The sequence below is a fragment of the Astyanax mexicanus genome, chromosome 1, assembly GCF_023375975.1.
Source record: "Astyanax mexicanus isolate ESR-SI-001 chromosome 1, AstMex3_surface, whole genome shotgun sequence".
In the NCBI taxonomy this organism is placed as follows: Eukaryota; Metazoa; Chordata; class Actinopteri; order Characiformes; family Acestrorhamphidae; genus Astyanax; species Astyanax mexicanus.
Window position 1 is genome coordinate 123,860,312 of NC_064408.1, and position 26,557 is coordinate 123,886,868.

General features: G+C 37.1%; 1 protein-coding gene across 2 annotated transcripts in view; it reads right to left on the bottom strand.

Moving 5' to 3' along the window:
* Window positions 1–26,557, bottom strand: part of LOC111190067 (NLR family CARD domain-containing protein 3-like) — a 62,889-nt gene that overhangs the window by 22,655 nt on the left and 13,677 nt on the right. Inside the window, exons 8-9 of one of the 2 annotated variants that reach the window (XM_049468158.1) lie at window positions 25,389–25,562; window positions 24,857–25,030 (exon numbers count right to left, since the gene is read on the bottom strand). The exons of the other annotated variant lie outside the window; for it this stretch is intronic. Of the exons in view, the coding sequence (XP_049324115.1) occupies window positions 24,857–25,030; window positions 25,389–25,562 (348 nt within the window). The remainder of the gene's footprint in view (window positions 1–24,856; window positions 25,031–25,388; window positions 25,563–26,557) is intronic. 2 annotated transcript variants of the gene reach the window in all.

Sequence of the window (26,557 nt, forward strand, 5' to 3'; positions counted from 1 at the left end):
CTGTACTAAATATGGCAAAAACAATTAGATGTCAAAATAGTACAGCATGATTGACATATACTCGTTTTTTTGGAACAGCGCCCCCCAGTGGGCGGATTGTTTCAGCACTTTGCAGGTCACTACAGTGTCTCCACCTGAACATAACTGCCAAATATCATCCAGATTGGGCAACATTCAGCCTGCCAAAATGTCTGCTGAATGCTGATTGGCTGATGGTGTTCAGCCATGTTGATTGATTAAGTTGCCCTTTCAACATCCTTTAGAGGCTGTATGATAGATTCTGCATGCAAAGTTTCAACTTGCTAGGTTGCACGGTTGCTGAGAAACAGTGCTCCAAATTTACCTCCTGAAGTGAATGGGGCATATATCCGGAAGGACTAATTTGCATATGGCGGCCATATTGTTTAGATATTTCAACTTTTTCTTAATGAATATTGAAGCGCATGCTCTCACGAGTGTTTTGATACCAAACATGCCAGGATTGGTCAAAATTCCTAGGACTAGTTTGCAAAAGTAGGTTTTGCATATTATGCAAATTAGCACAAAATCTATATAGACGGAAGTGCATGGTCCAAATAGGAAAGTTGTTGGTATTGACCCAAGGAATCCATCAAAAAAAAAATTCTTATGGTCTTATGGTTTTTGAGTTATTGAGAAAATTGTGAAAAATGAATTTCCTTGTTTATAGCGCCACCACGTGACCAATCGGTGCCATTTTTGTTGTCCACCGAGATGCACTGATCCTACATCTACCTACCAAGTTTCATTTCTCTATGACTTACGGTTTAGGCTGCACAACTGTTTTTACAGGAGAAAAAGAATAATAATAATAAGAAGAAGAAGAAGAAGAAAAATCTTAGCAAAAACAATAGGGTTCTACGCACCTTCGGTGCTTGAACCCTAATAATATTAATAATAATAAGAAGAAGAAAAATCTCAGCAAAAACAATAGGGTTCTACGCAGCTTCGGTGCTTGAACCCTAATAAAGAATATCAGAAAATCAGACTAAAAAAATAAAAGAAAGACCTTTAATTAAAATATGAATTAAACCAATACTTTTTAAAAAGTTTCTTAAAGGTGAGAAAAGAGCTTAATAAAGGAAATAACTAGAACGTTTTTCGCGGCTAAAAACTTAGAGTGGCTAGTTTATCTGGTGACCAGTCGGCTAAAGATGCTAAATAGTTTGGTGCTGTATGAGACATTTTACTGCACAACAAACTGATTTCACGTTGGGCTCAGAGGGCAAACGGTAGGATTTTACTTGTTGTGTATGTTACCTGGCTGGTGGGACACGGGGGAGAAGAAGCCTATCTGTTGCTGTGCGTGCTGTGCTGAAGACTCGCTGAACTGAACTGAAGATCTAGTGTGCCTTGCGAGTGACCGCGCGGTCACGTGACAGATGAAGGGAGAGGTCGGGTGTGTGCGAGCTGATTTCAGGGCATTCTGTTTTCACTTGTTTTTAATCGCTCAGGTTTTTAAAAGATCATTTCAAACCGGCCTCAGTAAAATCTTACTGACCACCTGATGTCTATGTCTGCACGCCTCTGGGTGAGTGTGTGAATGTATGTGAATATCTGTACCGGCAGCTATTTAAACAGAAATGTGTATCCCAGTGGCATACTTTTAACTGTAAAATATGTGAAATGTCCCAAGCTTGCAAAATGTTTAACTTTTTTAAAGGGGAATTAGTATTAACTGGAAAAAATATCTGTGTACGTGTATGCACTGAGAAAAATACAGTAGAGACAGAACAGGGCCGAAAACTAATTTGTTTGTTCTGTCACAAGTGGAGAATCTTTTTTGTTTTTTTGCTGTTGTTTTTTTTCAGTTAGGAGAAATTATTCAGTGCTTTTATAAGCTTTAGTTTGCTATCAATAATATTTTAGAAACAGTAGTAGAGCAACTTCAGAACTCAGAGGTAGCATTTATTGTGTTTAATTCAGGATAAAAGAGGACAGAACAGAGCAAGTAGGTAAAATCAGCCCCTCCACTAAACTACACACAAATAAACACAACAGGAAACATCAATGGTTGAAGAAATAAACAAGGTCATGTTAATTTATTGTACAATAAGTTGATAACTTAATTATCACAACAGGCCTACTCACCTCACCCATCACGTCCCAAACACACTCCATTCAGGATTTTGGCACCAGCACCGTCAACAGGTCAGTGAAACAGTACTAACATATCCAGCTACTATCTCTATATATAGATTAGGGGTGTGTGATGCATATCGTCTACGATAATATATTAATTACTGTGTTAATGATGTGCAAGCTGACGTTATCTAGTGTGCTAATCACTGGGGTAAAAACAACAATGAAAATGCCTTTACTCCACACGTTCACTGCAAACATTGAGAATGACTATGCAGTGAGCTAGCATAGGCTAACCATGCGATTACACTGGCAGATGACAAGTCTATAATGTTGTTTGTCTCGTGAGTGCACTGTTTATCAGTGTGGGGAGTTAGCACAAATGCTAATCCAGCAAGCTACATATCAAGCCATCTTCTTTCATTCACACTTCATTTTCCTCCAAACTGATGACACATCGGCACTGTGCTGAAGTGCCTTTCTCTCACACACATGAACACACAAACAACTGATGGCACATTTCTTCTTTCCAGGTTGTTGAAGGTGGAATATGGAGCTACACTAGTGTTTTTTCCTCAACTAAAGCTCTCAGTTAAAATCAATTTCTCAGCACATTAAAATATTCTCATTTATACTGGCATATAAAATAAAGCAAAAAATGATCTAGTCTGACAGACACAACACACTACACAATAATTGTTGTCCCCTTCCCAAGTTAACAACCAGCACCAGGGAACAGCATTTTTATTTGCTTGATACCACTGATATGAACATAATTTAATGAAGCCAATTTAATACTTATCCTTTTTATTTACAATAAAAAAAATATTAAAAACTTAAGAAATCTGGTATACCACTTGGTTTACACATGTGATATTGTTTCCTTTAATTGTTACTGACAAAACTACAGAAATCACTATGATTTAATTTTTTATGTATCACACATCCCTAATAAACATATATGTGTAATTCTCCAACCTGTAGCTGATACTGTAATTTACTCACATTGTTCAGGTCAGTCAGTCTAATGTAAATCACGCCTCCCCATCACACCCAGCTGAGCACACTGATCATTCAATACAGACAAACTCACAGACCTCCTCTGTGTGTGTGTGTATGTATGTGTGTGTTATATGCATTAAAAAGGTAAATTACAGTAATAATCCGTAAAAAAAGGCTTTGATGTTTCACTCACTGTGGGTCAGAGGTCATATCTTCACTGCTGAAAGTAGGACGACCCTCCATGGACTGATCACTCTTCATAGACACACAGCTGGGTTCTGGAGAAGCTCCTCTCTGGGTTTCAGTTCTGTTAACATTAAACACAGTGAAACTCCAGCATTTACACAGTGAACTCCAACACACAGCACATCTTTAATAAAGATCAGGAACCAGGGCCGCCGCTCTGCATACGCAGACAACGCAGCTAGGGTTAGGCCTCAACCATTTTGCAGTTGCAGGGAGCCAAATTGACTGAGAATGAAATGTGTTGAAATTATGACATTATTAAATTTAAAACCCAATGTGAATTATTCATGATACGCTCATCTTTTTTGTCTTTAAACATTGCATGGGGCACCTACTCTACTACTTAAAAGCGGCACGTTATTATTTTTGTGCATAATATAATGCCCCCACCCCTATTGCCTGAAATGGCACGGCTCGGTTTGCTCTGTTGGTTGTTGCCAGATGTGACATTTTCCAGTCAAATAAATAATCAAAAAATGCATGGAGGCGCTAAATCTTGCGCATGTTTAACCATTTTTAAAGTGTATGTGGCCATTCTATACAAAACCTTGTCCAGTGCAATATTTGTGTAAGTTAAAAACTTAAAATAAAATAAACAAATAGGATGAAAAATCGTAACTTATCTGGCAACCTTAGTCCTAACTAAAGTAGCAACGCTACTTGAGTTTGGCAGGAGACAAGTTCACCGCGCGAAGTTGCTACTAAATGGTAATTCAACTATGAAGCGACGGTTTGAGTCTGGAGCTGAGAAGAAGAAAAAGAAGCAGAAAGATGAGGCCCATGCATCCCTTTCTGGTGAGTAACTTCGATGATAAAGGTTTAAATAGTTTTGATTACTTCATGTTCAGTGGTGTTGCCTGAGCTAGTTACGTTGGCTTTGCTGATTTGGTAGCTTTAAACGCTTAACTAGAAACTAATCTGGGTATTGCAAGGCACGTGGCACGTTCGCAAATAGTAGTAGTGTAGTTTGAAGATGTTTTGTGACTTTAATAAAAAATTAATAAACAGAGTAGCCTACCTATTGACTAATGCCGTCAGTGCACTATCCAAATGGTCTGTATGACAGCAGGATCAGACAGCTCTATAGATTTTGACAGGCTGATATAAATACACCACGAATATAAACGATAATTTCATAACCTTTAAGGCTGGCTTGTGTAAATGACGTGTCCACTGCTTAAAATAGACATGCATCGTTTCATTTATTATTTATACATTATAAATAGTACTCTTGTGCTGTTCTTCACTGTTATTGGCCTTACTTATAACGTTGTAAATATTCACAGTTACATGTGTAATTTTAATAAATAGTAAAATTTTGCGTAAACCTTTTGTGTTTGTGTGTGTGTGTGTTTTTTTTTTTTTTTTTTTTTTTTTGGGGGGGGGGGGGCCTCCCTGACCAGTTATGCTTAGGGCCTCCAAAACCTTAGCAGCGGCCCTGTCAGGAACTGAAGAGCTTCACTCTCAGAACAGAACAGTAGTTTAGTGCAGTGATGTAAGCGTTCTGTCAGCTGCCCCAAATTGATAAATGGTCACCCAATAAATATTCATATTTAGGTTATCTTTACTGTATGTATTTTATATATATGTGACTAGTTAATAACATGTATTGGTAAGAGCTACACAATTACACAATTATACTGAATTATAAACTACAAGATATTTTTGCTCTAATGGAATTATGCTAAATTATAACAGAGATATAGATCAAAACAGAATGAAACAGATGTTTCTCTGAGAAGCTTCATTCCACAGCTTTAATTACATACACAATCACTTCCATCTGATCTGAACAAATGCAGCACATCTGGATTTCTAGGAGTTCCTTAAAATATTATATAAACCATTTTCATAAATATAATTATAATTATTCATATTTAATAATATTAATAGATTAATAGATAATTAATAGATATTAAAGGCAGATATTTATTTTAAATACAGCTAAGAAACACATTCTACTATAAGAATAACGAGCTGGTTTGTTAAGCGTTTCTGTACATTTAAATAGAGCACAGGACTCTGACTCTGATTCAGGAGAACCTCTTGGTTTAGATTAGAGCTGTCAACATTAAAATACAAAATAACTATACAAATTAAACCCATCACTTAATTTACTCACTTTAGGAGAGGAGGTCCTCCTCCACTGCTGGAGTTTTGAAGATCCATAATTTACTCTTCTTCATTCACACACAGTGAACCCTGCCGACACTGAGAACAGATCAGCCGTTAGAATAAACCCTTTATTCTTAGAGTAATAGCATTATTGTCTGGTCTGCATAAAACAATACCTCATAAACAAAACAGAGCATGTTACATAATAGTGTGATTTAACCTCATTTTTCCTACAGATTACAGACATTTACTGTTTTTAGAATGATTATAATTTAAATATTACTAGTAATAATGATAAATTAAACATTATAAATATACACACTGTACTATAATTATTAATAATATTATCATTATGTTAGTGAATCACAATAGAAACATAATTTAAGGATAATATAAAACCGCAGGATTGAAAACACTAAAACTCGAGGTGACCTTGAGCTCCGTTGCTCCCCTGCTGGTTGAACAGCGCTACTACATATAAACACGCCTTGTAGCAGTTCCGTTTTTTAGCCATCCAACAGATCAAAGCTCACATTAAGCAGTAATGCATTTTAAACAGCATAAAGTACACGAATGTAATCAATAAATATGAATCTAAATCTGCGCATTTCTCTTCAGTTTACAACATTATTGAACTGTTAGAGCTGATTGTTCTCCAGCCGGTCTGATCTAGACCAGGTCCAGGTCCATGCTGATCCTGGTTCTTCCAGTGTAATCGGACACTGAGCTGAGCGTAAAGAACCGGTTCTGGATCTGAGGAACCTTTAGAACCGGTTCTGACTTTAAGCTACACGGTTCTGTTCTACATTCTCTTCAGTTCTGAACTTACCGAGTGAATCCAAAGTTCTGTTCTGTTCTAACGGAGGGAACTGGACTTACTTTCACTTTCTCCTTCACTGCGTCACACCTCTCTCTCTCTTTCTCTCAGAGCGAATAGGCGCTGGGTGGGCGGAGCTACGGTTCGTTATTCGCCATTGTCAGGCAATCATATCATTTAATATTTTCATGAGTTCATGATGATTCTTCTTTCCATGGCTGCATAAAAGAGCCTGGGATAACTTTCATTATTTGCTTAACATAAAAGTACATACAAATATAAAAGTAAATGGCAATTCAAGAAAAAAAAGAAAAAACAATCACCTCTATTATCTTAACTTCACGTTGATACAGTAATTTAGGCTGTCCAGTTATCATACCTACAGTCCTGCCAGGAGAATGAGCTAATATGTTGCTTTTTTGTATTATTATCTTTAAGCATAGACTAGGGTAGCACAGTTCGGCAAGGTAGCTCAATGTGTCCGAAAACCTTCTGCTCTGTAAATATCACTGCAGTGTAAAATCTCTGCTTCAACAGAAGAAAAAGTAGAAGAAGAGCAGTATAAGTGAGCTTCTCTAAGCTGATCTGAGTTGGAACATTTTAATTTACTGTATTTATGAAGGCACATAATAATTTACTGTTCATTACACAGTCTCAGTGAACAACAGAATAATAAATTATTTTTTTGGAATGTCAGTGTGTATCTGAGGACCTGTATAAACCTTATTCTGAATAATGGTCCTTATTTATTTATTCCAAATACTATTCTTCTATCCAAACCCAGAAGCCATTCAATCATTTTATTTACCACTTAAATACAAATTCAGACGCAATAAACAACTAAACAATGTCTTCTCTATTACATCTGAACTGTTGTATTAATTCACCAGCCTGATGCTTCATATGCACTACCTAGTACTGAGCCTGTAAAGGAGTTGTGTGTTAAATCAAACCTGTTCACAAGCACCAGTCCACCTGATCCTCTATTTCTGCAAAAATATATTATTACTGTGAAAAATCTGATCTAAAATATCATGATATTAATAATGCACACTGTGTATTGAATATTATAGTAAAATAAATAATATTGGGCAGATATAATCTCCTTCTGATAGATAGAAATATATGGGCCAATGACATTTTCAACAGGACAGTTTTAAAATCATAACAATAAAAATATCTCTTGTAATTGTTATAACATTAAGATGTGAAGAATGTTGTGTAAGCGTACATTCATATTAAAATTTTAAATTAAGTCATCATCCAGACAAATTAACTTTGGCCTTACAAAAGTCATGTGGTGCGACCTTGATTTATCTTAAAATGAATTAATTTCCTTATTATTTTTATTTTAAAATTAACAGGCTGTTTGTTTTAGCCACAGAAAATACTTTTTATTTTATTATATATACTTCTATTATAGATTATTCCATTATATATTTCACTATTATTTTCCCCTTTTACCATGATCCTCTGAAAGGAACTGTATTCAGTTTTTCTTGTGCTGAGAAAGGAGCATTGTCTCCATCTAGTGTTACTAAGATGTTCTGCATTTTATATAAATAATCTCTGGCGTGTTTGTGCTCTTCTAATAATGAGGTAAACCATTATGTGCTACCAAAACAGATCAGTCTATCTGCAGGACGTATTTGCTGTAGTTAGAACCAAGACATTTACCAATACTGGCTGATGGGCAACATTTGGGTTGTTTAGTTGTTAAATTAAACTTAAATAAACTACAATACATTTAAATATCAAACACTGTGTTTCCACAATTAAACCTCAATAACATTCAAAAATATCAAATTCCAAAATATTAGATGACCTACTGTGCATGGGGAGTTTCTTCTTGATGTTAAATGCAGGTATCTGGCAAAATAAAACTAATATTGGTGTATTCAACAAATCATAAAGACTTGAAAATAATTACAACCATTATAGATATTCAGAATTATAGATATCTTTATCCACTTGTAATGGTGTAATGGTTTGAGAGACAAAACAGTATTGCTAAGTATTATAAAAATATCTGTCTTTTAAATCTGACTGAGAAACTGGAGAGAAAAAGAATATATGAATTAAAAGAAAAAGTAAAAATGTGAGAAATGTTTGGAAAAAAGTAAAATTAAGTTAAAACTCTGTGAATAAATCTAAAATCCATTAGCTATATAATGCTAATAAGCAATAAATTTAGGATCTTAAGCTGAGGTAAAATTTGAGGATAATTTACTTTTAGAGAGGTAACTTAAATTAGCTTAAAACCGGACAGCAGAAAGAATAATTGTAAAAATAGTGGCAAATAATTTCGTCCAAACCATTAAAAAACGTTTTAGTCACAGAAAACAGTTAATAAATGCTCTTTCTCCTCAGAAACTTTGGGTACATTCAGTAGCTAGCTTAGCTAACGCTAGGAAGCTAGCTAATTTATCCGGTTCCTAACTTTACACCTAAAATTCAGCATTTAATTAGACTGGTTTAGTGTAAAGTTGTTTAATCTCATCAACCTACCCATAAATTACTAGTGTTTTCCTCAGTTTATTAAACAGTTTAAGAGAAACGGAGATAATTCACTGCTAACTCTGTTAGCTGCTAACAGGCTAATGTGACAGGAATCTGACAGGAGAGCGTCTGGCGCTGAATCACAGCGCGTATAAAGAGCGCGTGAGGGCAGCGCTAATATAAACTACTGCTTTATAATAATAAACATAATACGACCTCCAGAGGGTTTATAGATCTGTTCTGGTAGCGCATAATGTTTTATATCATTATTAAAAGAGCACAAACACCCCAGAGATTATTTATATAAAATGCAGAACATCTCAGTAACAGTAGTAAGAACACAGCACAGCTCCTTTCACAAGAAAAAGCCCTGAAGACCACCGCCCAGAAGATGAAGACCACCTGACCGAGAAGACCGGTAAGACCGCGGGGCCGCCCTGCTCCCCAGCTCCCGAGGACGGGGACGAGGGGGCGCCGGCGGTCCAGCTCCCGGACTGGATGGCCCCCGGGGAGCAGGTGTGGGTGGGCCCCCGGAGTTCGCTCAGGGCATCTGGGTAGGAGTGTAGCTGGACCGCGCTGTAGGTACGAACATGAAGGTCTAACTCAGAGCTGATCAGTGTGGGACAAGGGTATTTAATTTTATTCCCAGTTTTAAGTGATGCTAACAGTTTATAATGATATAAAAATACTTTTAAATGTCTTACATAAAATCACTGTATATCGACACATTTACAAAAAATAGTGGGTTCTTTTGTGGTCAGGAAATATTATTGAGGTCATGATAATTTGGTAACAAAATGATCCTGACAGCACTTATTACTACAGTATTAAAAACCCTAAATTCTCATGCAGTTATTTTAATTAAATAAGCTTATGTGAAATTCTGATATTTTACAAATTTTACGTAAAATTCGTTCAAACTCTACTGCCCCCTGGTGGTTAAAACTTAAATGTCCTTTAATTTAGAAGTGATTGATGTATATTTATATAATAATAAAAACATATTAACACAAAATAAACAGAAAGCTCTAAAATATTTTTTTCAATCCAGATAATGTATATACATTTATTAAAGAATATACATTTTCTCTTCACATTTATTTATTAGTTAACTTTCAATCCCCTAGTGTGGTTTGATGTTTAAATATTTTATAAAATATTTATATTGGCTAATACCACTGTATATAAAATAAATAACCAGTTATTCGATTATAAAAACTGGTAACTTTTTTCAATGTTTTTTTTTTTTTTTTTTTACTTTTTGACATAATGAGAATCTGGCAGAAAATTACGGTTTCATTAATGTTATGATAACATTTCCTCTAAATAAAATACATGAATTATGTCTTTTTAATAGCTTTTAGAAGGCAATTTTAGGACTAAAAATGTACTTTAAAATAAAGCATTTTCTCTGTTAAAAAATAGGAACATTTTCTGCAGTCTTACAAAGAAACACTTTTGAAACACATTTCAAAATAATCTATTCTTTTTAATTTTAGGAAAAAAGAAAAAAATACTGTATTTTTACTTTTACTGTGAAATTGTTTAAAAATCAATGAATTATTATTAAGATATTATTGACTGAAATTTACATTTTCAATTATATTAAGTTCTTAATTTTTTTATTTTTCATGTTTATCTTAATTGAGCTTATTTAATTGGTATTTTAGTTTAGACAGTTTTGCTCATTTTAAATAATTAAATTTAATTTTTAGCTTTAGCTATTTTTAGTAATTAATTTCTAGTTTAGTTTTAGTGTTATTTTTCATTGTTATAGTGTTACAAATAATGGTACAGTTATATAATTATTAAGTCATTATCATCCGTTAAATAATGTTAAAAAATAATGTTAATTTTCTATTTGTTGGGGTCTATTATTATATTATATAAGTGTTGATCTTTTATCTTTTAGAAGTGACTTTTGAAGCACCTTTAGAAAGAATAATGTCGTAAAAAATATAATTTAAAGAAACAGATTTGCATTGTTCATTCTCTGTTTCTCTGCTTGTACGTGAATCCATCATCACCACAGCCTGTGGTGATCTAGAGCTGCAATACACTCTCTAATTAACTGAGCAAACGAGAGGCTAACCCCCCAGGAATGTGGACGTCAGAATTCAGCATCCGGTTTAAAACCATGGAGAAGGAAATTGGATTCACTGTGGATTCATTGTGTCCTTTATTCTCTCTCTGTATCTCCATCCTTTTTCTCTCCATGGACAAATCTGTGTATTTTTAACTAAAGAACTCTTCAAGCATCCTCCTCCTCGAATGTCAAATGCACAGTTGCACAAGATTTTATATCATGTTTCCTATTGATCAAAGACTTATTTACCACTTCTAACACCACGGAATCTTATTAATCACCGTATTTAGCTGATGAAAGCGGTCATTTAGCGAAATACAGGATATAGAGAATTTGGTCTATTCACTATACAGTATACACATACTGTGGCCTTTTCTGAATAGGCTACATACTCTATTAACTGTATAGTAAACATAACATTGTTTCTATAAACCGTTTCTATACATATCATATAGCGAATGGGGCACAGACTCTATGGAACGGTTTATGTCTTTAGAAATATATATATAATGTAATCCCCCATTATTCATATTACTGAAATACAGTGTGTTTGGCCACTTTGCTGAGATAATTACTGTGCTGACCAGGACCCAAACCCTGTGTATGACCGGCGGGATCATTTTCATCTAGCCGAGTCCCTTTCAACTGCGTTAATACTGAAGACTGCATTTCTTTCTCTTATTTTTATCAGTGCGTGTGAATAATGAGTAATATTTACCTAGTGTTTGTGATACCCATGCAAATAAATCAATATATTTTCTAAAATGGTTGGAAAAAATAGATGAACCGGGGGATGGGCCCCATCAGGGACTGCGAGAGACACACACTTCTGTTCTGCTTCTGTTGCCTGAATAACTGTGGATATGATGGAAGTGTATTTTAATGCTGTAATTATGTGTGGAGGAAAAGAGACCCAAGCCCTTACTTTATAAAGAAACCAAGCTGCTCTCCTTCACCAGGAGCTGTATATAAAAATGTATTTGAACATATATAATGTACAGAACTGTATTTATATTGTATCTCTACAAAATGTACAAAAAATGGGTACAAATATGTCCTAGAATACAGAACGTTTACAACATACAAGACTTTCAGTTATTGTGTCAGTGAGTGAATGTGTTTGAGTGAAGTTCTAACTACACAAAGAACAGCAGACAATAATAATGTGGCCAGTGAGTGGAAGCACAAGGTAATGTAGGTAGGTGTTTCTAATAATGTGGCCAGGTAGCAGAAGCACACGTTATGTGGTTTTTCTATTAGTTAGTCTTAAACTAAAAAATTAATTCCTTCAAATATAAATCGCTGTGTTTCCAAAATTAAACCAAACATTTAAAAATATAAAATATCAAAAGATTAGATGACTTGCTGTAGATGGGGTGTTACTTCTTAATAATAAATGCAGGTATCTGAGAGAAATTAATCAATAACTCAAAAGACTTAAAATGAATTACATCCATAGAGCACAAGATAGTATTCAGAATTACAGATATCTTTATCCACTTGAACCATATGATATAAACGGTAGCATGTAGTAGCTTGAAAGAAAGAACTGCACAGATAATTATTATAAAATATCTGCCTTTTATTTCTGACTAAGGGAAACTGGAGAGAAAAGAACATATGAATTAAAGGAAAAACATCTGCGTAATATTAAAAAAAAAGTAATTAAGTTAGAACTGTGTGAATAAAAATTAAATCTGTTAGCTAAATAACACTAATAAGCAATAAAACTAGAATCTTAAACCGAGGTTACATTTGAGGATAATTTACTCTTACAGAGGTAAATTAGCTTAAAAACATATAGTAGCTAGAAGAATTGCCTGTTTAAAAAAATTTAGTCACAGAAAACAGTTAATAAATGCATATCTTCATAGAAACTTTGGGTACATTTAGTATCTAGCTTAGCTAACGCCATTGGCGTAGGAACCGCCAATTTTTGTCCCCCCCAAAAATTATATCAGTTCGTTCACATCAGCCTTAATATTAATGAGGAGACAGACCGGACCAATCACAGAGCCGATTCAGGTATTAAATCCCGCCTCTCAGTAGAAACAGCCAATCAGCTTGCTGGTGGAGGAGAGTCAGTTTGCTGTTGGGGAAGCCCCGCCCCCTCGCTGTGAGATTTAGCAGCGGGACCGGGCTGCAGCAGCTTCAGCTGATTTTAAAACAGATCTGGATATACGGAGATTTTTCTAACAGAAAGGTAACTGTAGGCTAACCACATAAATTGTGATGATATGTTTCTGATAGCTGGTTAAAAAAAAGACACGTCTCTGAATAAAAACACACAGATAAAACCCACTGTGATTAATAAACTGCAGCTGTGTTAGTGAGTTAGTTTAAATTAAATGAGTTAAGGGAGTTAGATAGGGAGTCAGGGTTAAAGAAAAAAAATATATATGTAATGTTCAACTTGCCCTGTACCTGATCACTATTTCATTTTCAAACTTTATTAATTTATGATTACAGGGCTTACTGTGAGCTATAATTAACAAAAAATTATTTAGCTAACTAGTTATCTAGAAGCTGCATGTAGTGGATAGTCAGAATGTAGTACAGTACTTTATGTTTGTCTTAACTAGGGTTGCAACGGTATGAGATTTTCACGGTATGATAACCGTCTCGGAAAATACCGCGGTATCACGGTTATCACGGTATCACAGTTTGTTACATATATTATTAAACTGACCCTTAAAGAAATTACAACAAAGTTTTTTTGTTCAATTAACTATTTATTGTAGAAACTACACCATCAGGTGAAGGAAACCATGTTTTTCCACTACTCTTAAGGGCATTAAGAGTGTATATATATATATATATATATAAAAGTTGGTATATAACCAGATACTGCAGAAAGAGGGGATTTATTTCTGACATGATCCTCACAATAGAGATTTCTATTTTAAGGCTTTCACACCTTAAAACCTTCAACATATGAAAAACAGGCACGTCAGAATTTGAAAATTAACGCATGTAAATGAATGGCGTCTTTCACATCCAGTCCGGCCAGGACCTTTACACGGACACGTGAATCCATCGTAGCACGCACTTCACGCCTGTACCTGCGTGCCCAAATTTCGGATAACTCAGCGCTTTTGCGGGCGCTTACCGCATGGGTTGTGCACGACTACAAAGAAGTTTTATTTAGGTTATTTAGGTAAAATTATAAACTGAACACATACTTTGCGCTGCACAGCGGGGTGGTGTTCTCGGAGATGGGAGAACAGGTTTGATGTATTTCCTCCTTTAGCTGTGACTTTACGGCCACATTGATTACAAGCTTGTTGATTACAAGATTACAAGTCTGTTTTCAGGCTGTTTGAATGAGCGAAATATGATCAGAATTATGTTAATTAACACTAACATAGAAGCATAGAACTATTATTTAATAAAAATGATTTTTAAGAACAGCTAAACACAGTGCGGAGAAGTTCACGTGCGAGAGAGAGAGAGAGAGAGAGAGAGAGAGAGAGATTTGCGTGTTCTGATGTGAGCTACTCACAGGTAAAGGTTCTCTTTTATCTCCTTTAGTCCAATTCATAATTCTGCAGTTTCTCAGTGTTTTCTGTCGTATTTTGCGGCTAGCGCGAGCGCTTACAACTAACACCGCGGACCGCGAGGTGCAGCCGCGCTGCCGCTGTTATGCCGAATCCGACTCCCTGCTCAATCCGACTCCCGCTTCGCGGACAGAATCGGCACAACACCTCCCGCTGTAGAACTGCGGGAGTGAAAACAGCGCTTATAAATAAGTTGGTTAAGTTTCACTTTCAGTTTTCGTTATTTGGTTCGTTTTCATTAACAATAATAATTGGTTACTTAGCATTAACATTGTGATTATCACACCAGAGCTTTATTTAAAAATAAAATATATAATTAAAAAACAGATGCCTACATCTCAGACTATTTTCTGGAGCCCAACCCGACCCGGCCCGAGGAATGTGGTGGGAAATCTCGGCCCGAACGGACCCGATTTCTGGTCGGTCCTCGGGTCAGGTCTGGTTCGGGCAGAGAATCTAAGCTCTAGTCTGATGCACTTTCTGCCGTTCTCACCGCTGTGTGCTGAGTAGCTGAAGCGGAGCAGAGTTGCGCATGCGCGGGTGAGTTTCTCCGCTGGCTTGTTTTACCGGTAATAAGCAAACACACACGGTATGATAACCGTGCATTTTAATACCACGGTATACCGTGAAACCGGTTACCGCTGCAACCCTAGTCTTAACCCCGATCACTGCCCTAAACTAGTGTTTTCCACCTGATATACCTGATTAGCGAATAAACAGTCGTTTACTGAGTTGTTTACCTGTTAAAATCCTTTAGCCCCCTATGGAGCCTAAATTAATCATGTATATACAGCAGTGTATTAGACACATCATACCACCACTTTATTAAATAGACCTCTTTCACGCAAGGAGGAGGGGTCAAGTTCCGGGCGAGGTGATGTGTAAGCGTATTTCCGGTTTGCAGCACCGCTAGGAAAATGGATGGCTTTTATTATTCCTCGTCTTTGGCTGAACTTCCCCGCTTTAGGCAGGATGATGTGACCAGAACTGTCGAGGAGCTGTCGAGGACCAAACGAGCCAAACTCGATAAAGGATACAAGTTCTTTTTCGAGCAATTTATTTTTGATTATGAAGGTAAATGGATGCAGTTCTGTAGTTTAGGTTAGCCAAGTTAACTAGCCTGCCTAGCTAGCTTCTTAGCTCGGTGCTCACTTAACATTCTATCATTTAAGCCTTTATCAAACTGTTTGTTAATTCTATTGTTAAATAAAGCATATAGTGTACTGTTATAAGTGCCTGTCTTATGATATTGTGTGTTTAGTGTCCAATGTTGTAGAGAAGGAGATCCGTGTTAGGGCTCGGTGCTACCGGTCCTTAAAGAAAAGCGAGGAACCACACAAGCTAGAGGTCCAAGCTCACGGTTCAGCTATCTCACGGTTCAGCTATCTCACGGTTCAGCTATCTCACGGTTACAGCACTGCAGTTCGCTAAACCATCTTAACTTCCCCAAATAGATTTACTAGTTATTATTAGAGTCTGATACCCTGTTGAGTTTTATGGACTCTGCCAACACACACCTGTTTAGCAGCCGCTTGCCTTCACGGATGGTTCCTAGTGCCAGTCTTGAGGGACACGCATGGATGAATGGAAAGTCATGTTTTTTTAAATACACATATGAAGTACAGGATTAAGCTAATTAAAGTGAAATTAAAATGGATGCGGACTACAGTGGTTGTTTCTAAATGTTCTGGGGTATATTTTAGTAGCAGTATTTTGCTAGATTACATCCTTCTTAATAAAACCCTTAATCTATGGTACTAAACTACACCCCATGATTTTCTTCTGCTGTTGCAGTTCTTTGTTTGTACAGTTCAGCAGTAAACATAACTACTATTCTTCATCTTATTCTACTTTAACACAGAGGTAAGGTTTACCTAAGGTGAAGGATAGGGTTCCTAGTGTATGTGACCCACAAACCCAAAAGCACAGTTGCTATAAATGAAGAAATAAAGTGGCCAAGAAATAATGTAAACAAATAAAAAAACGTAGCCATCTAATGTAAATTAGGTTATAAGAGTAAGAAAAAAGGGAATATCTTAATATTAAGAGAAAAAGGTGAGGAAAACATTGCACTTTAAGCTAGCTTGATAACAGCTGTTCTATATAAAATGGACCGTAGCTAGCTAGCTAGCTAGCTACAAGCTTCTGTCTATTTTAGACAGAAGAGCTGTTATCATGCTAGCTGAATCAGACTTTACATGCATGTTTTTTTCCTGATAACACTGTACTTCTTTAGTTTATCTTGTTTAAAGTACAATGTTTTATAGAGCAGTGTTACTAGCTTGCTAGCTAGGTAGTTAGCTACTCACCGGGAGTCGGCCGAGTCACGTAGTCGTGGTCCTGCACAGCCGCGCTCCCGTCTCCCTCTTCTTCCAGCACACCGACAGCCTGCTCCCCTATCGCGCCCTCCTCGTCCAAACGAGCAGAATCTCCGAGACGGGAATTCACTCTGCTGTACACAGACTGCCTGGCTGGCCGAGTCCAGCTAAAACGACGCGGTATCGCACCTTTCTTCAGCCACGTCTTGCCCTTTGGTGTAACGTAGATGTCCTGCGGCTCAAAATGAGCGCTACACACATGCGTGCTGTTCCTAAGAATTTTGAAATTCGGCCCCTCACTCCTTCTAATGGCTATCACCCACTTCTTTCTGAGTTCCTCCTCAGCTGGAAATGAGTGGAAACTCAAATAAGGCTGTTTTTGCTTGGAATTAGAGCACAGTGGTACGCTGCAAAAACACTTACTACTCACTTGCGCCATGGCGGAAGAACGAACGCTCCAAACGGAACTGAGTTTACACAGAAATGTCTAGACCGGAAATGTCGACCCCGGAAGCGAGAGAAAGGCCTATGCCTTTAAAGCAGAGGAAGCTCTAGAATATGCAGAACAGTGTTAATATGCAGTAGAATATGTAAGAACAGGGTTGAGAAACACTGCTGTAACCAGACTTCTGTTCATTTGTAGTTCACAGTAAGACCACATGTCCTGACGTTTATAAAAATCTGTATGCAACGTAAAGTCACATTCTTTTATATAAAAGGACACAATCTTAAGAAAAGCTCTCAATAGAAAAAAAATAAAAGCGCAGGACAAAATGTAAATATACAACAGAATTGACATGCCAATACATAATAATAATAATAATAATAACCAAATCTGTATTATTTTAAATATTAGGTGATAACTGATCACTTTTGTCATATGTATATAATTCAGACATGAATTCAGTCATGCATATTTTTTTCTAACAACAGTAACTGTAACATGGAGTAACATGTTTAGGTTGTAAAATCACCTTATAATAATAATTTACTTTTAATTAAAAGTAATTTCCACAAATGTTGTTCTAGGAAACTATAGAGTGGGCTTGGGTTCATATTGGCAAATGTGTCCCCCCCCCCAATATCAAGCCCGCTCCTACGCCCTTGGCTAACGCTAGGAAGCTAGCTAATTTAGTCAGTTCCTAACTTTTGACTTAAAGATCAGCATTTAATTACACTTTTTAAATTGTTTAATCTCATCAATTAACCCATAAATTATTAGTGTTTTTCTCAGTTTATTGAACAGTTCAAGAGAAACGGAGCTAATTCACTGCTAACTCTGTTAGCTGCTAACAGGCTAATGTGACAAGAATCTGACAGGAGAGCATCTTGCGTCGAATCACAGTGTGTATAGAGAACTCTGCAGTGGTGTGTGTGTGTTAGGGCTGCAAGTAAATCTCAACAAATTAAAATCTATTTTAAAAGTTACTTTATTTCAGCAATTCACTTGAAAAAATTTGAAACACATATGTTATATAGGTGTATTACACACAGAGTGATCTATTTTAAGCATTTATTTATTTTATTGTTGATGATTAAAAAAAAAATCAGCGTCTCAGAAATATAAAATATTCTATAAGATCAATTGGTACTTTTGGCACTGTGGGAAGTGTGCCAAGTCCTGCTGGAAAATGAAATCTGCACCTCCATAAAAGTTGTCAGCAGAGGGAGGCATGGAGTGCACTGACTTCAAGGGAGCAGAGTCTGGAGGAAGAGTGGACGTAGTCCAAGCTGTTTGAGGTCTAGTGTGAAGGTTCCATCAAGCTCCAATCAGTGATGGTTTGGAGAGGACTTGGATTGTTTTTAAGTTGATGTTTCAAATCACGTGCTCACATTTTACACTGAAAAAATGCGTAAGTGTGTGAGAGGACTTTGGCTTAGGCAGAGGAGGATTAATCTAGAATTGTGTTTCAGGTGCAGTTAAAGTCCAAATGCTTAATAGTTTGCATTTTATTGTTCGGCACTTCGATAAAACATATTGGCCTCTGATTTTTTGGCTCCTTAAACTAGTTTTTGTCTGGAGACTTGAATACAGAAAAAATGGTTTGAAACTTGCAAATAAACAAAATAATACATACAAACATTGTACAGTAATAATGTTAATACTCTGAAATATATTACATATTAAAATACACCAATTGTAGATTAATGAGGCAGTTTGAACAAGTCCGTCTTTAGACCAGATTAGAAAGCATTTATACAGCTTGTGTTCCTAACAGCCTCTGAATCACAGGTTTACTCAATCTCACACAGAGTCACTGAGGAGCCGATATAATAAACCCTAATTCCTGCATAGAGGGGCTGAGTGAAGGAGGTGTAGAGTGTGTGTAAGTGTGTGAGAGTGTGTGAGGGTGTATCAGTGGAGACTCTGTAGAAGGACAGAGTGCCGGCGGGACAGTCCACATACACTCCTACTCTCCTACAGCCGGAGGGAGGAGTGGAGAGATTAGTTCTCTTATTATTGTGATGAACAGAGTATCTGTTATCAGAGCAGTACAGACTCCAGGAGTTTATATTCTCTCCAAACTGACAGTCTGAACCTTCTCCTTTCCTGCTGATGGTTTTATAACTCAGAGCTACTTCAGCTCCTCCTTCGCTCCACTCAGCCTCCCAGTAACAGCGTCCAGTAACTCCCTCTCTACTCAGAACCTGCTGATAATAATCAAACCTCTCTGGATGATCAGGATACGACTGCAGCTTCTCTCCACACTCCACCCTCCTGTTCTCCTCACTCAGACAGAGACGACGGTGCGCTGTGTTTGGATCCAGTGTGAAATCACAGAACCCTGAACACAAGAACACACATTACACACACTGCACTGACACAGAGAGAGTGTGTAGAGGGTGTTGTGTGTTTGTGTGTGTTTGTGTGTAGTGTCTTTGTGTGTGAGTGTGTGTGTGTGTGTGTCTGTGTGTAGTATGTGTGTTTGTGTGTAGTGTTATGTAGTGTCTTTGTGTGTGTGTGTTTGTGTGTAGTGTTATGTAGTGTCTTTGTGTGTGTGTGTGTGTGTGTGTGTGTATGTTTGTGTGTAGTGTTTTTATCTAGTCTGTGTGTGTGTGTGTTTGTGTGTGTGTTTGTGTGTAGTGTTATGTAGTGTCTTTGTGTGTGTTTGTGTGTGTGTAGTGTTATGTAGTATCTGTGTGTGTGTGTGTGTGTGTGTGTGTGTGTGTGTGTGTGTGTGTGTAGTGTTTAAGTAATTTCTGTGTGGGTGTGTGTGTATGTAGTGTTTTATGTACTGTGTGTGTGTGTGTGTGTAGTGTGTGTGTGTGTAAGAGTGTGCTTGTGTGAAAGAGTGGGTGAGTGTGCAGTATGAATATTGAGTGTGTGTGTGTGTGTGTTTGTGTGTGTGTGTGTGTGTGTGTGTGTGAAAGAGAACTTACATTTTTTAAATCCAGGTCTGATTCTGATCTTCCCTCCATGTTCCACTCTAAACACACACACACACACACACAGACACACACACACACACAACAGCATTTTCACAAACTGAAATGTACTTTGACCCTATTAATGTTCATATCTCTCTCTCTCTCTAATCTGACTGGTGTGTGGAAGTGTCCAAAATTCTGTTAAAGAACCCGTGCAGTGTGTTCTCAGTAACAGTAAATAAAAGTGTATTAGTTCTAATCTAACTGAACTCTATATTCTATTAAAAGAACTGTGTTAAAGAACCCGTGCAGTGTGTTCTCAGTAACAGTAAATAAAAGTGCATTAGTTCTAATCTAACTGAACTCTATATTCTACTAAAGAACTGTGTTAAAGAACCTGTGCAGTGTGTTCTCAGTAACAGTAAATAAAAGTGCATTAGTTCTAATCTAACTGAACTCTATATTATAATAAAAATAACTGTGTTAGCTGTAGCATGGAGGCTAACAGCTGTCAGAAGAATACCTCTGATTGTAATGCTGCAGTTTAGAGCATCATATGCTGGACTAAACCTTATATAAATAAGAAATTATTCATTATTTCAATACATCTTATTTCCAGCTACTGTGTTCTCTTTCCAAACAGTGGTGAAGAAGCCCTGAGTAGAGGTCTCATCAGAATATATTGCAGCGCAGGACAGATAAGTTAGTTAACTAATTAATTAATTGTTATAAGCTGCTACAGGAAGATTTATCTTCTCATGTGGGTTCTGATCTCCATCCCTTCCACTGCTGAGCTAAACCCTCCTTTAGTGGGACTGAGAAACGGGAATATGGTGGAAGAAATATGAAGTTCTGGCTTTTCCTGAGTAAGTGTGTGACCTTACACACTTCACACAGCACAACTGAATGTTTCATTATGGTGAAGTGTGTTTGTACTGGTGAGGGATGAGTGTGAGTACACAGAGCTCTGATTGGTGCTGGTTCAAGTGGATTCATTCAGTGACAAAATGCTTAAGATCTCCAATTAGAGATGAAGTTACCAGTTCCACTGTGAACTAAGATAAAATTCACTACAGTTAGCACTACCATTTCAAATACTTAGTAACTTTTAATAGCACAGTCAATTGCCGTAGTATGAAATCTCACTCTAAATTAGTTACATTTTTGTCTTATATGAGGACTAAGTCTTAGGTTTAGGTGTCACACCTGGTGGAAAAGATGCTGCTGTTTCTGGACACCATTGGCCAGAATGCACCATGCACTGACATCGCTCATTCACTTGCTCACATTACTGATCACACGACACCTCTCAGACCCTGGCTAAGCATTTGATCTGGTTCCGTCCGTCATCTATAAAGCATTTACCTTGTGTGTGTTTTATTTATTCTGTGTGTGACCCTTTTTTATATATCTTTTACAATTTTATGTAACACTCTCAAACTGCCATGCTGTGTTGTTGACCTATGCTGTTGGTATGTTTATTGCCTTTTATTTTTGCATTTTGGTTTTGACCCTGCCTGTTGGTGATCACAATTTTGGATTGTCCTTTCTCAATAAAGAGGCTTTCACATTCATGGAACAGGAACGGCTTTCGTGCAAGGAGTGAAATTCGGGACTACGTAATTGGGCACATGTCAAGGTTTTACTTGCTGAAAGCTTATCATTAATGTAAAATTACCTTTTTAAACCAGACGCTAAACTGAGTTTTGTAGAGCTATTTGGTATCAAGGTAGAAAGCTTAAAAACGTTGAGCTTTTATCACACATCATTGTGGAGCTGTGTCTCCGAAACCAGCTCTAACTGAGTTAACAGAAACATCAGCTCTGTACAGCAGCACTGCTAATGTTTAATCTGCACAGCTCCCCGTCCTCCTCTAACACTAAGGCCAGCCTGCAGTGTTCCCTCTTCCTGAGAAGAAGATTTCACATCATGATCCCTACATAGCGCACTACTTTTAAACCTAATACAAACATAAAAAACACTGTTTAAATGATAAATAAGGATTTGTGTTTCATACTGATGAATTTAAAAATGACTTTTACTTAGATATATCGTACACTGTGTGGGTGGAGGTGGTGCTATTCCATGACCCACAAAGTGCACTACATAGGGAAGAGGGAGTGATTTGAGGCAGAGCATTGGAAGACTAAACACTGCTGCTTTTTTATAAAGGTAGAGTTTAACGATTCAAGTTTAGAAGTGTTTTTAACTCAGGTTTCTATATTGTCCACACATTTTCTACTGAGTACAGGTCAGGAATACAGGCAGGCTGGTGCAGTACCTGTACCCTTTTCTTTGACAGACATCTCTTTATAATATGTGCAGCATGTGGTTTTGAATAGTCTTATTGAAAGGACAATTACAGGCCCTAAATTATTGGCTCTCATCACAAATTCATACAAATGTATGAATGGATGTATATAAAAAATAAATGAGTTTAAGCAAACTAAACATGAAATATTTTGGGTTCATACTGTCTGCAGTGAAATATATGTCAGAGTAAACATAAAAACAATGTATTTTATTCTACAATCATATTTAAAACTGTCAGATTTATTATTGTTTTTTTTATCTCTGTCTTTATCAGACTGTTGACACGCTAGGACCAAGAACCACAGTTTTTAAATAAAGCTGACATGCCAACTCAGTCACATTAATTTTATCTCCTCAGAAATGAAGGGGCCCTATTTTACTGTTAAACGCACACCATGCAGCTTGAATTAAGGTGTGTCAGTGTGTCTTTGCTATCACAACAAAGGAAAAAGTAAACATTGTGCAGCTGAAAATGCACCAAATGCATACGGCACAGCTACCTGGACACATCCCATTGGTGTAGATGCATTCAAAAACCACACGCGATTTATCTGCTGACACTGTAGTCTGACTGTCAGGCTGAGAGACTGCAGGTCATGCAGCCCGTAGGCAGTAGAAGAAGCACGAAGTGCCACCCATTAATCCACCAGGAGCTTTAAACGCGTGGATTAGCTCGCGTTCAGGCTCACGTTCAGGCTCGCGTTTACGCTCGGGTTCAGGCAGACAATCTAATCTCTAGTATGCAGAACTATATTATTATTGTTATTAATTTTCCATTCTTTTAAATAGCAGGATACTTTGATTTTTATTTCTCTGCCCGGACCTGACCCGGCCCGAGTAAAGTAATGGAAAATCTCGAGTCCAAGCTCCAGTAATATATTTTTAATACTATTTTTATTTTAAATAAAGCTATCGCCTGATAATCACCATATACCTAAGTAACAAAGTATTATTGTTAATGAAAACAAACGAAAAAACGAAAACTGAAAGGGAAAGTTCTCCTTAACTGAAACTAATAAAAACGGTAATTAAAAGGAAAAACTACAACGAACTGAAATTACAGATTGAATACCCTCATTTTCGTGTTTGTTAATTTATTTATAAGCTCTGTTTCCACTAACAGCAGGTGGTGTTGTGCCGTTTCTGCTCGCGAAGGGGAGCCGGTGTTCTGCGGGGGTCAGAATTCGGCAGCACAATGCATCGCACAGCGCCTCACGGTCCGCGTAATTGATTATATTTACAGCGCTCGAGCTAGCCGCGAAATAATGACAGAAAACCCTGAGGAAGATGCAGAATTCTGTATGGGATTAGAATATGAGTGTGAAGGACATTAAAAAAACTTGTTTTGTAGAGAACCAGGAGATGAGAAATATTTGAGAAGCAGCTGTAACTTTACCTGTGAGTAACTCACACACCAGAACACCCCACGCTGCAGGATAAATGGATAAATCTGATCATTTCGGTGGTTGGTTGGTTGCTGGGGTTTTATTGCCACTACATCACAAATGTGGCTATTTGTGGCGATAATTTCGGTGAAAATTAGTGAAACCTGTAGAGTTTATTGAGTTTTTGCTGTATGATCTCCTCAGTGAGAATCCCCAACCCATAACCAATCAGTGAGCTACAACTGCTTACCCCTCCCACTGCTCTTTCATTGTGGATGCGCAGAATGTCTTAAATATCCCGTTTTTCAAAGTACAGATTTGGCACGTCACGTGGTTAATATACTGTCACTATTTTACAAAACCGTCACCATATTTAAATACCGTGGTATACCGAAATACTGTCATACCACCCAACCCTAATTTATCCTGATTCTGTCTTCATGACCAGGAACAGCTAAACTGTTCAACCTCTTCTAGTGTATTACCTAAACATTTGTTCTTTTTACCACCGGAAACATGAGCCAAAACAAAGTACTTGGCATTTAGTACAGATAGCTATGGCATAATACAAAAATGTGGCTGTGCAAACAAAAATAAAACAGAATTAAGGTTACATGCTGCTCCACTGTTGTACCTCGTGACTACAACTAGATTTATCACAAGTCCCAAAATCAGTGGCTCAAAAAGGGAGTATGCAGCGTATGCGAATGGAAAATCTCTTGACGTGAATCACAGAGCCAGTTCAAGGATAAAGTTCCGCCTTTCAGGAGAAACAGCCAATCAGCTTGCTGGTTTTTCGAAGCTCAGTGGGCGCCGACAGTATGTTTGCATACACCTCAAATAGTATGTAGTTGCACCCCTGCCTAAAATGCAATGTGTTTCACAACTTTAACACCTAACTTTCCCTCTGCTTGCCCATGAAGCACATCACACACACACAGCAAAGTGTCCTCCGTTAGAGCACAACAGTCAATATTGACGGAGAAAAAAATAAACATGTTCATTTGTCTCACAATACGTTGATGAAATAATTATCAATTCAGACCTACCTGAGTGTCTCCAGTTTGCAGTGTGGATCCTCTAGTCTGGCAGAAAGCAGCTTCACTCCTGACTTTCCTGGGTGATTGTAGGTCAGATCCAGCTCTTTCAGGTGGGAAGGGTTTAAAATCAGAGCTGAAGCCAGAGAAGAACAACCTTTCTCTGTGATCATACAGCCAGATAATCTGCAGACAGAGCAAAAAAACATGTGGGTGAGAGAAAATAGAAAGAAGGAAAGGGGAACAACGTGGCAGACTAAGGAAATAATGCACTTTAATATTCAATAAACGCTTTTTTCACATTACCTTCAGCTAAAATATTTTTTGCTTGTGCATCACAATTTTGTGTGATATGTCTCAAATGTTCATTCAAGTTGGACATTCTTAAGATGACTACAGACCCATGAGAGTTCATATTTGTCCTTCACAAGACACTTTTTCTTGTGTGATTTGTTATAATATAATGTATATAATATAACATAAACACCGGAATTTCACAATTAGACCTGTATAATCTCAAAACAAAAATCACAGAAACACTGACCTGAGAATCTGCAGTTTACAATGTGAACTCTTTAGTCCAGAAGAGAGCAGCTCCACTCCTGAATCCTGCAGGTCATTGTTACTGAAGTCTATCTCTTTCAGGGAGGAGTTTTCCAGGTTTAAAATTGTTCCCATATTTTCACACGTATTTACTCCAAGATTGCATGAAGCTAGTCTAAAAACAAGTATAAACAACAGATTTTACAATAAACCCTAATAAGGATTTTTTTAATTTGAATGGATAGACAAATAATAGAAAACAGAATTAAACTGTAAAATATATTGTCTGTCTGAAGTACTGAAAAAGTTTTAAAAAGCAGAGGAAGAGCAAGGGGGCTTTTCAGGGTATGTGAATTTACTGAACCTATCATTTTTCTTTCTGCCCTTTAAAACTTAAATATTCATTATATTTATATATTATTAACTTTAGGTATCTGTTAGAGCAAACAAACTGTAGTGGAGACCACTGTGAATGTATTGTTGTTGGCTCTGGTAGCGAGGTACACCGTGTTCAGTCTGGTGTGTCGGCCAGAACACCACTAAAGCCAGAGTTTGATCAAGAGTTTTATTGCAGGTAAGGACATAGGCGTAGTTACAGGCTGTGGTCTAGGAGACACAAACAGATAAATCTGTAAATAACAATACAGGTACTAATGAACTAAATGAGATAAAGAAACTACCTCAAAAATTCTAAAAGGTGTATCTTAGGCCTATCTAGGGCACCACAGTTCTCTGATAGTACTTAGGCGCCATCTAGTGGTCATTCTCAGTAACTGACGCCGGAGTAGCTGTTGCTAGTTTCACTCAAGCCACACATTCAATGAAACAAAGTAGAAATAATAACACAGCAAAGAGGTATCAAATAAATGTCTTCAAACTATTATAATACAAAGAACTAACAAAGCTATTCACCAAATACAGCTGTGTAGATGTGAAACTAAACATGCATTTAGCCAATACAAGTCTGCTTACTTATACAAACTAAACATTACCAATCACACATACTACTGAAATAAATGGTCTTGACTTACAATTTCTCAATAACGCACAGCAGCTGAACAGAGTTGAACAGTCAGAGCAAACTAAGGTAGCTGGCCATGAGGCAGCAAAATCTACACTGTTTCCTACAGGAAATGACATCAGAGAACAACATGTGACTAGCTTCAGCCA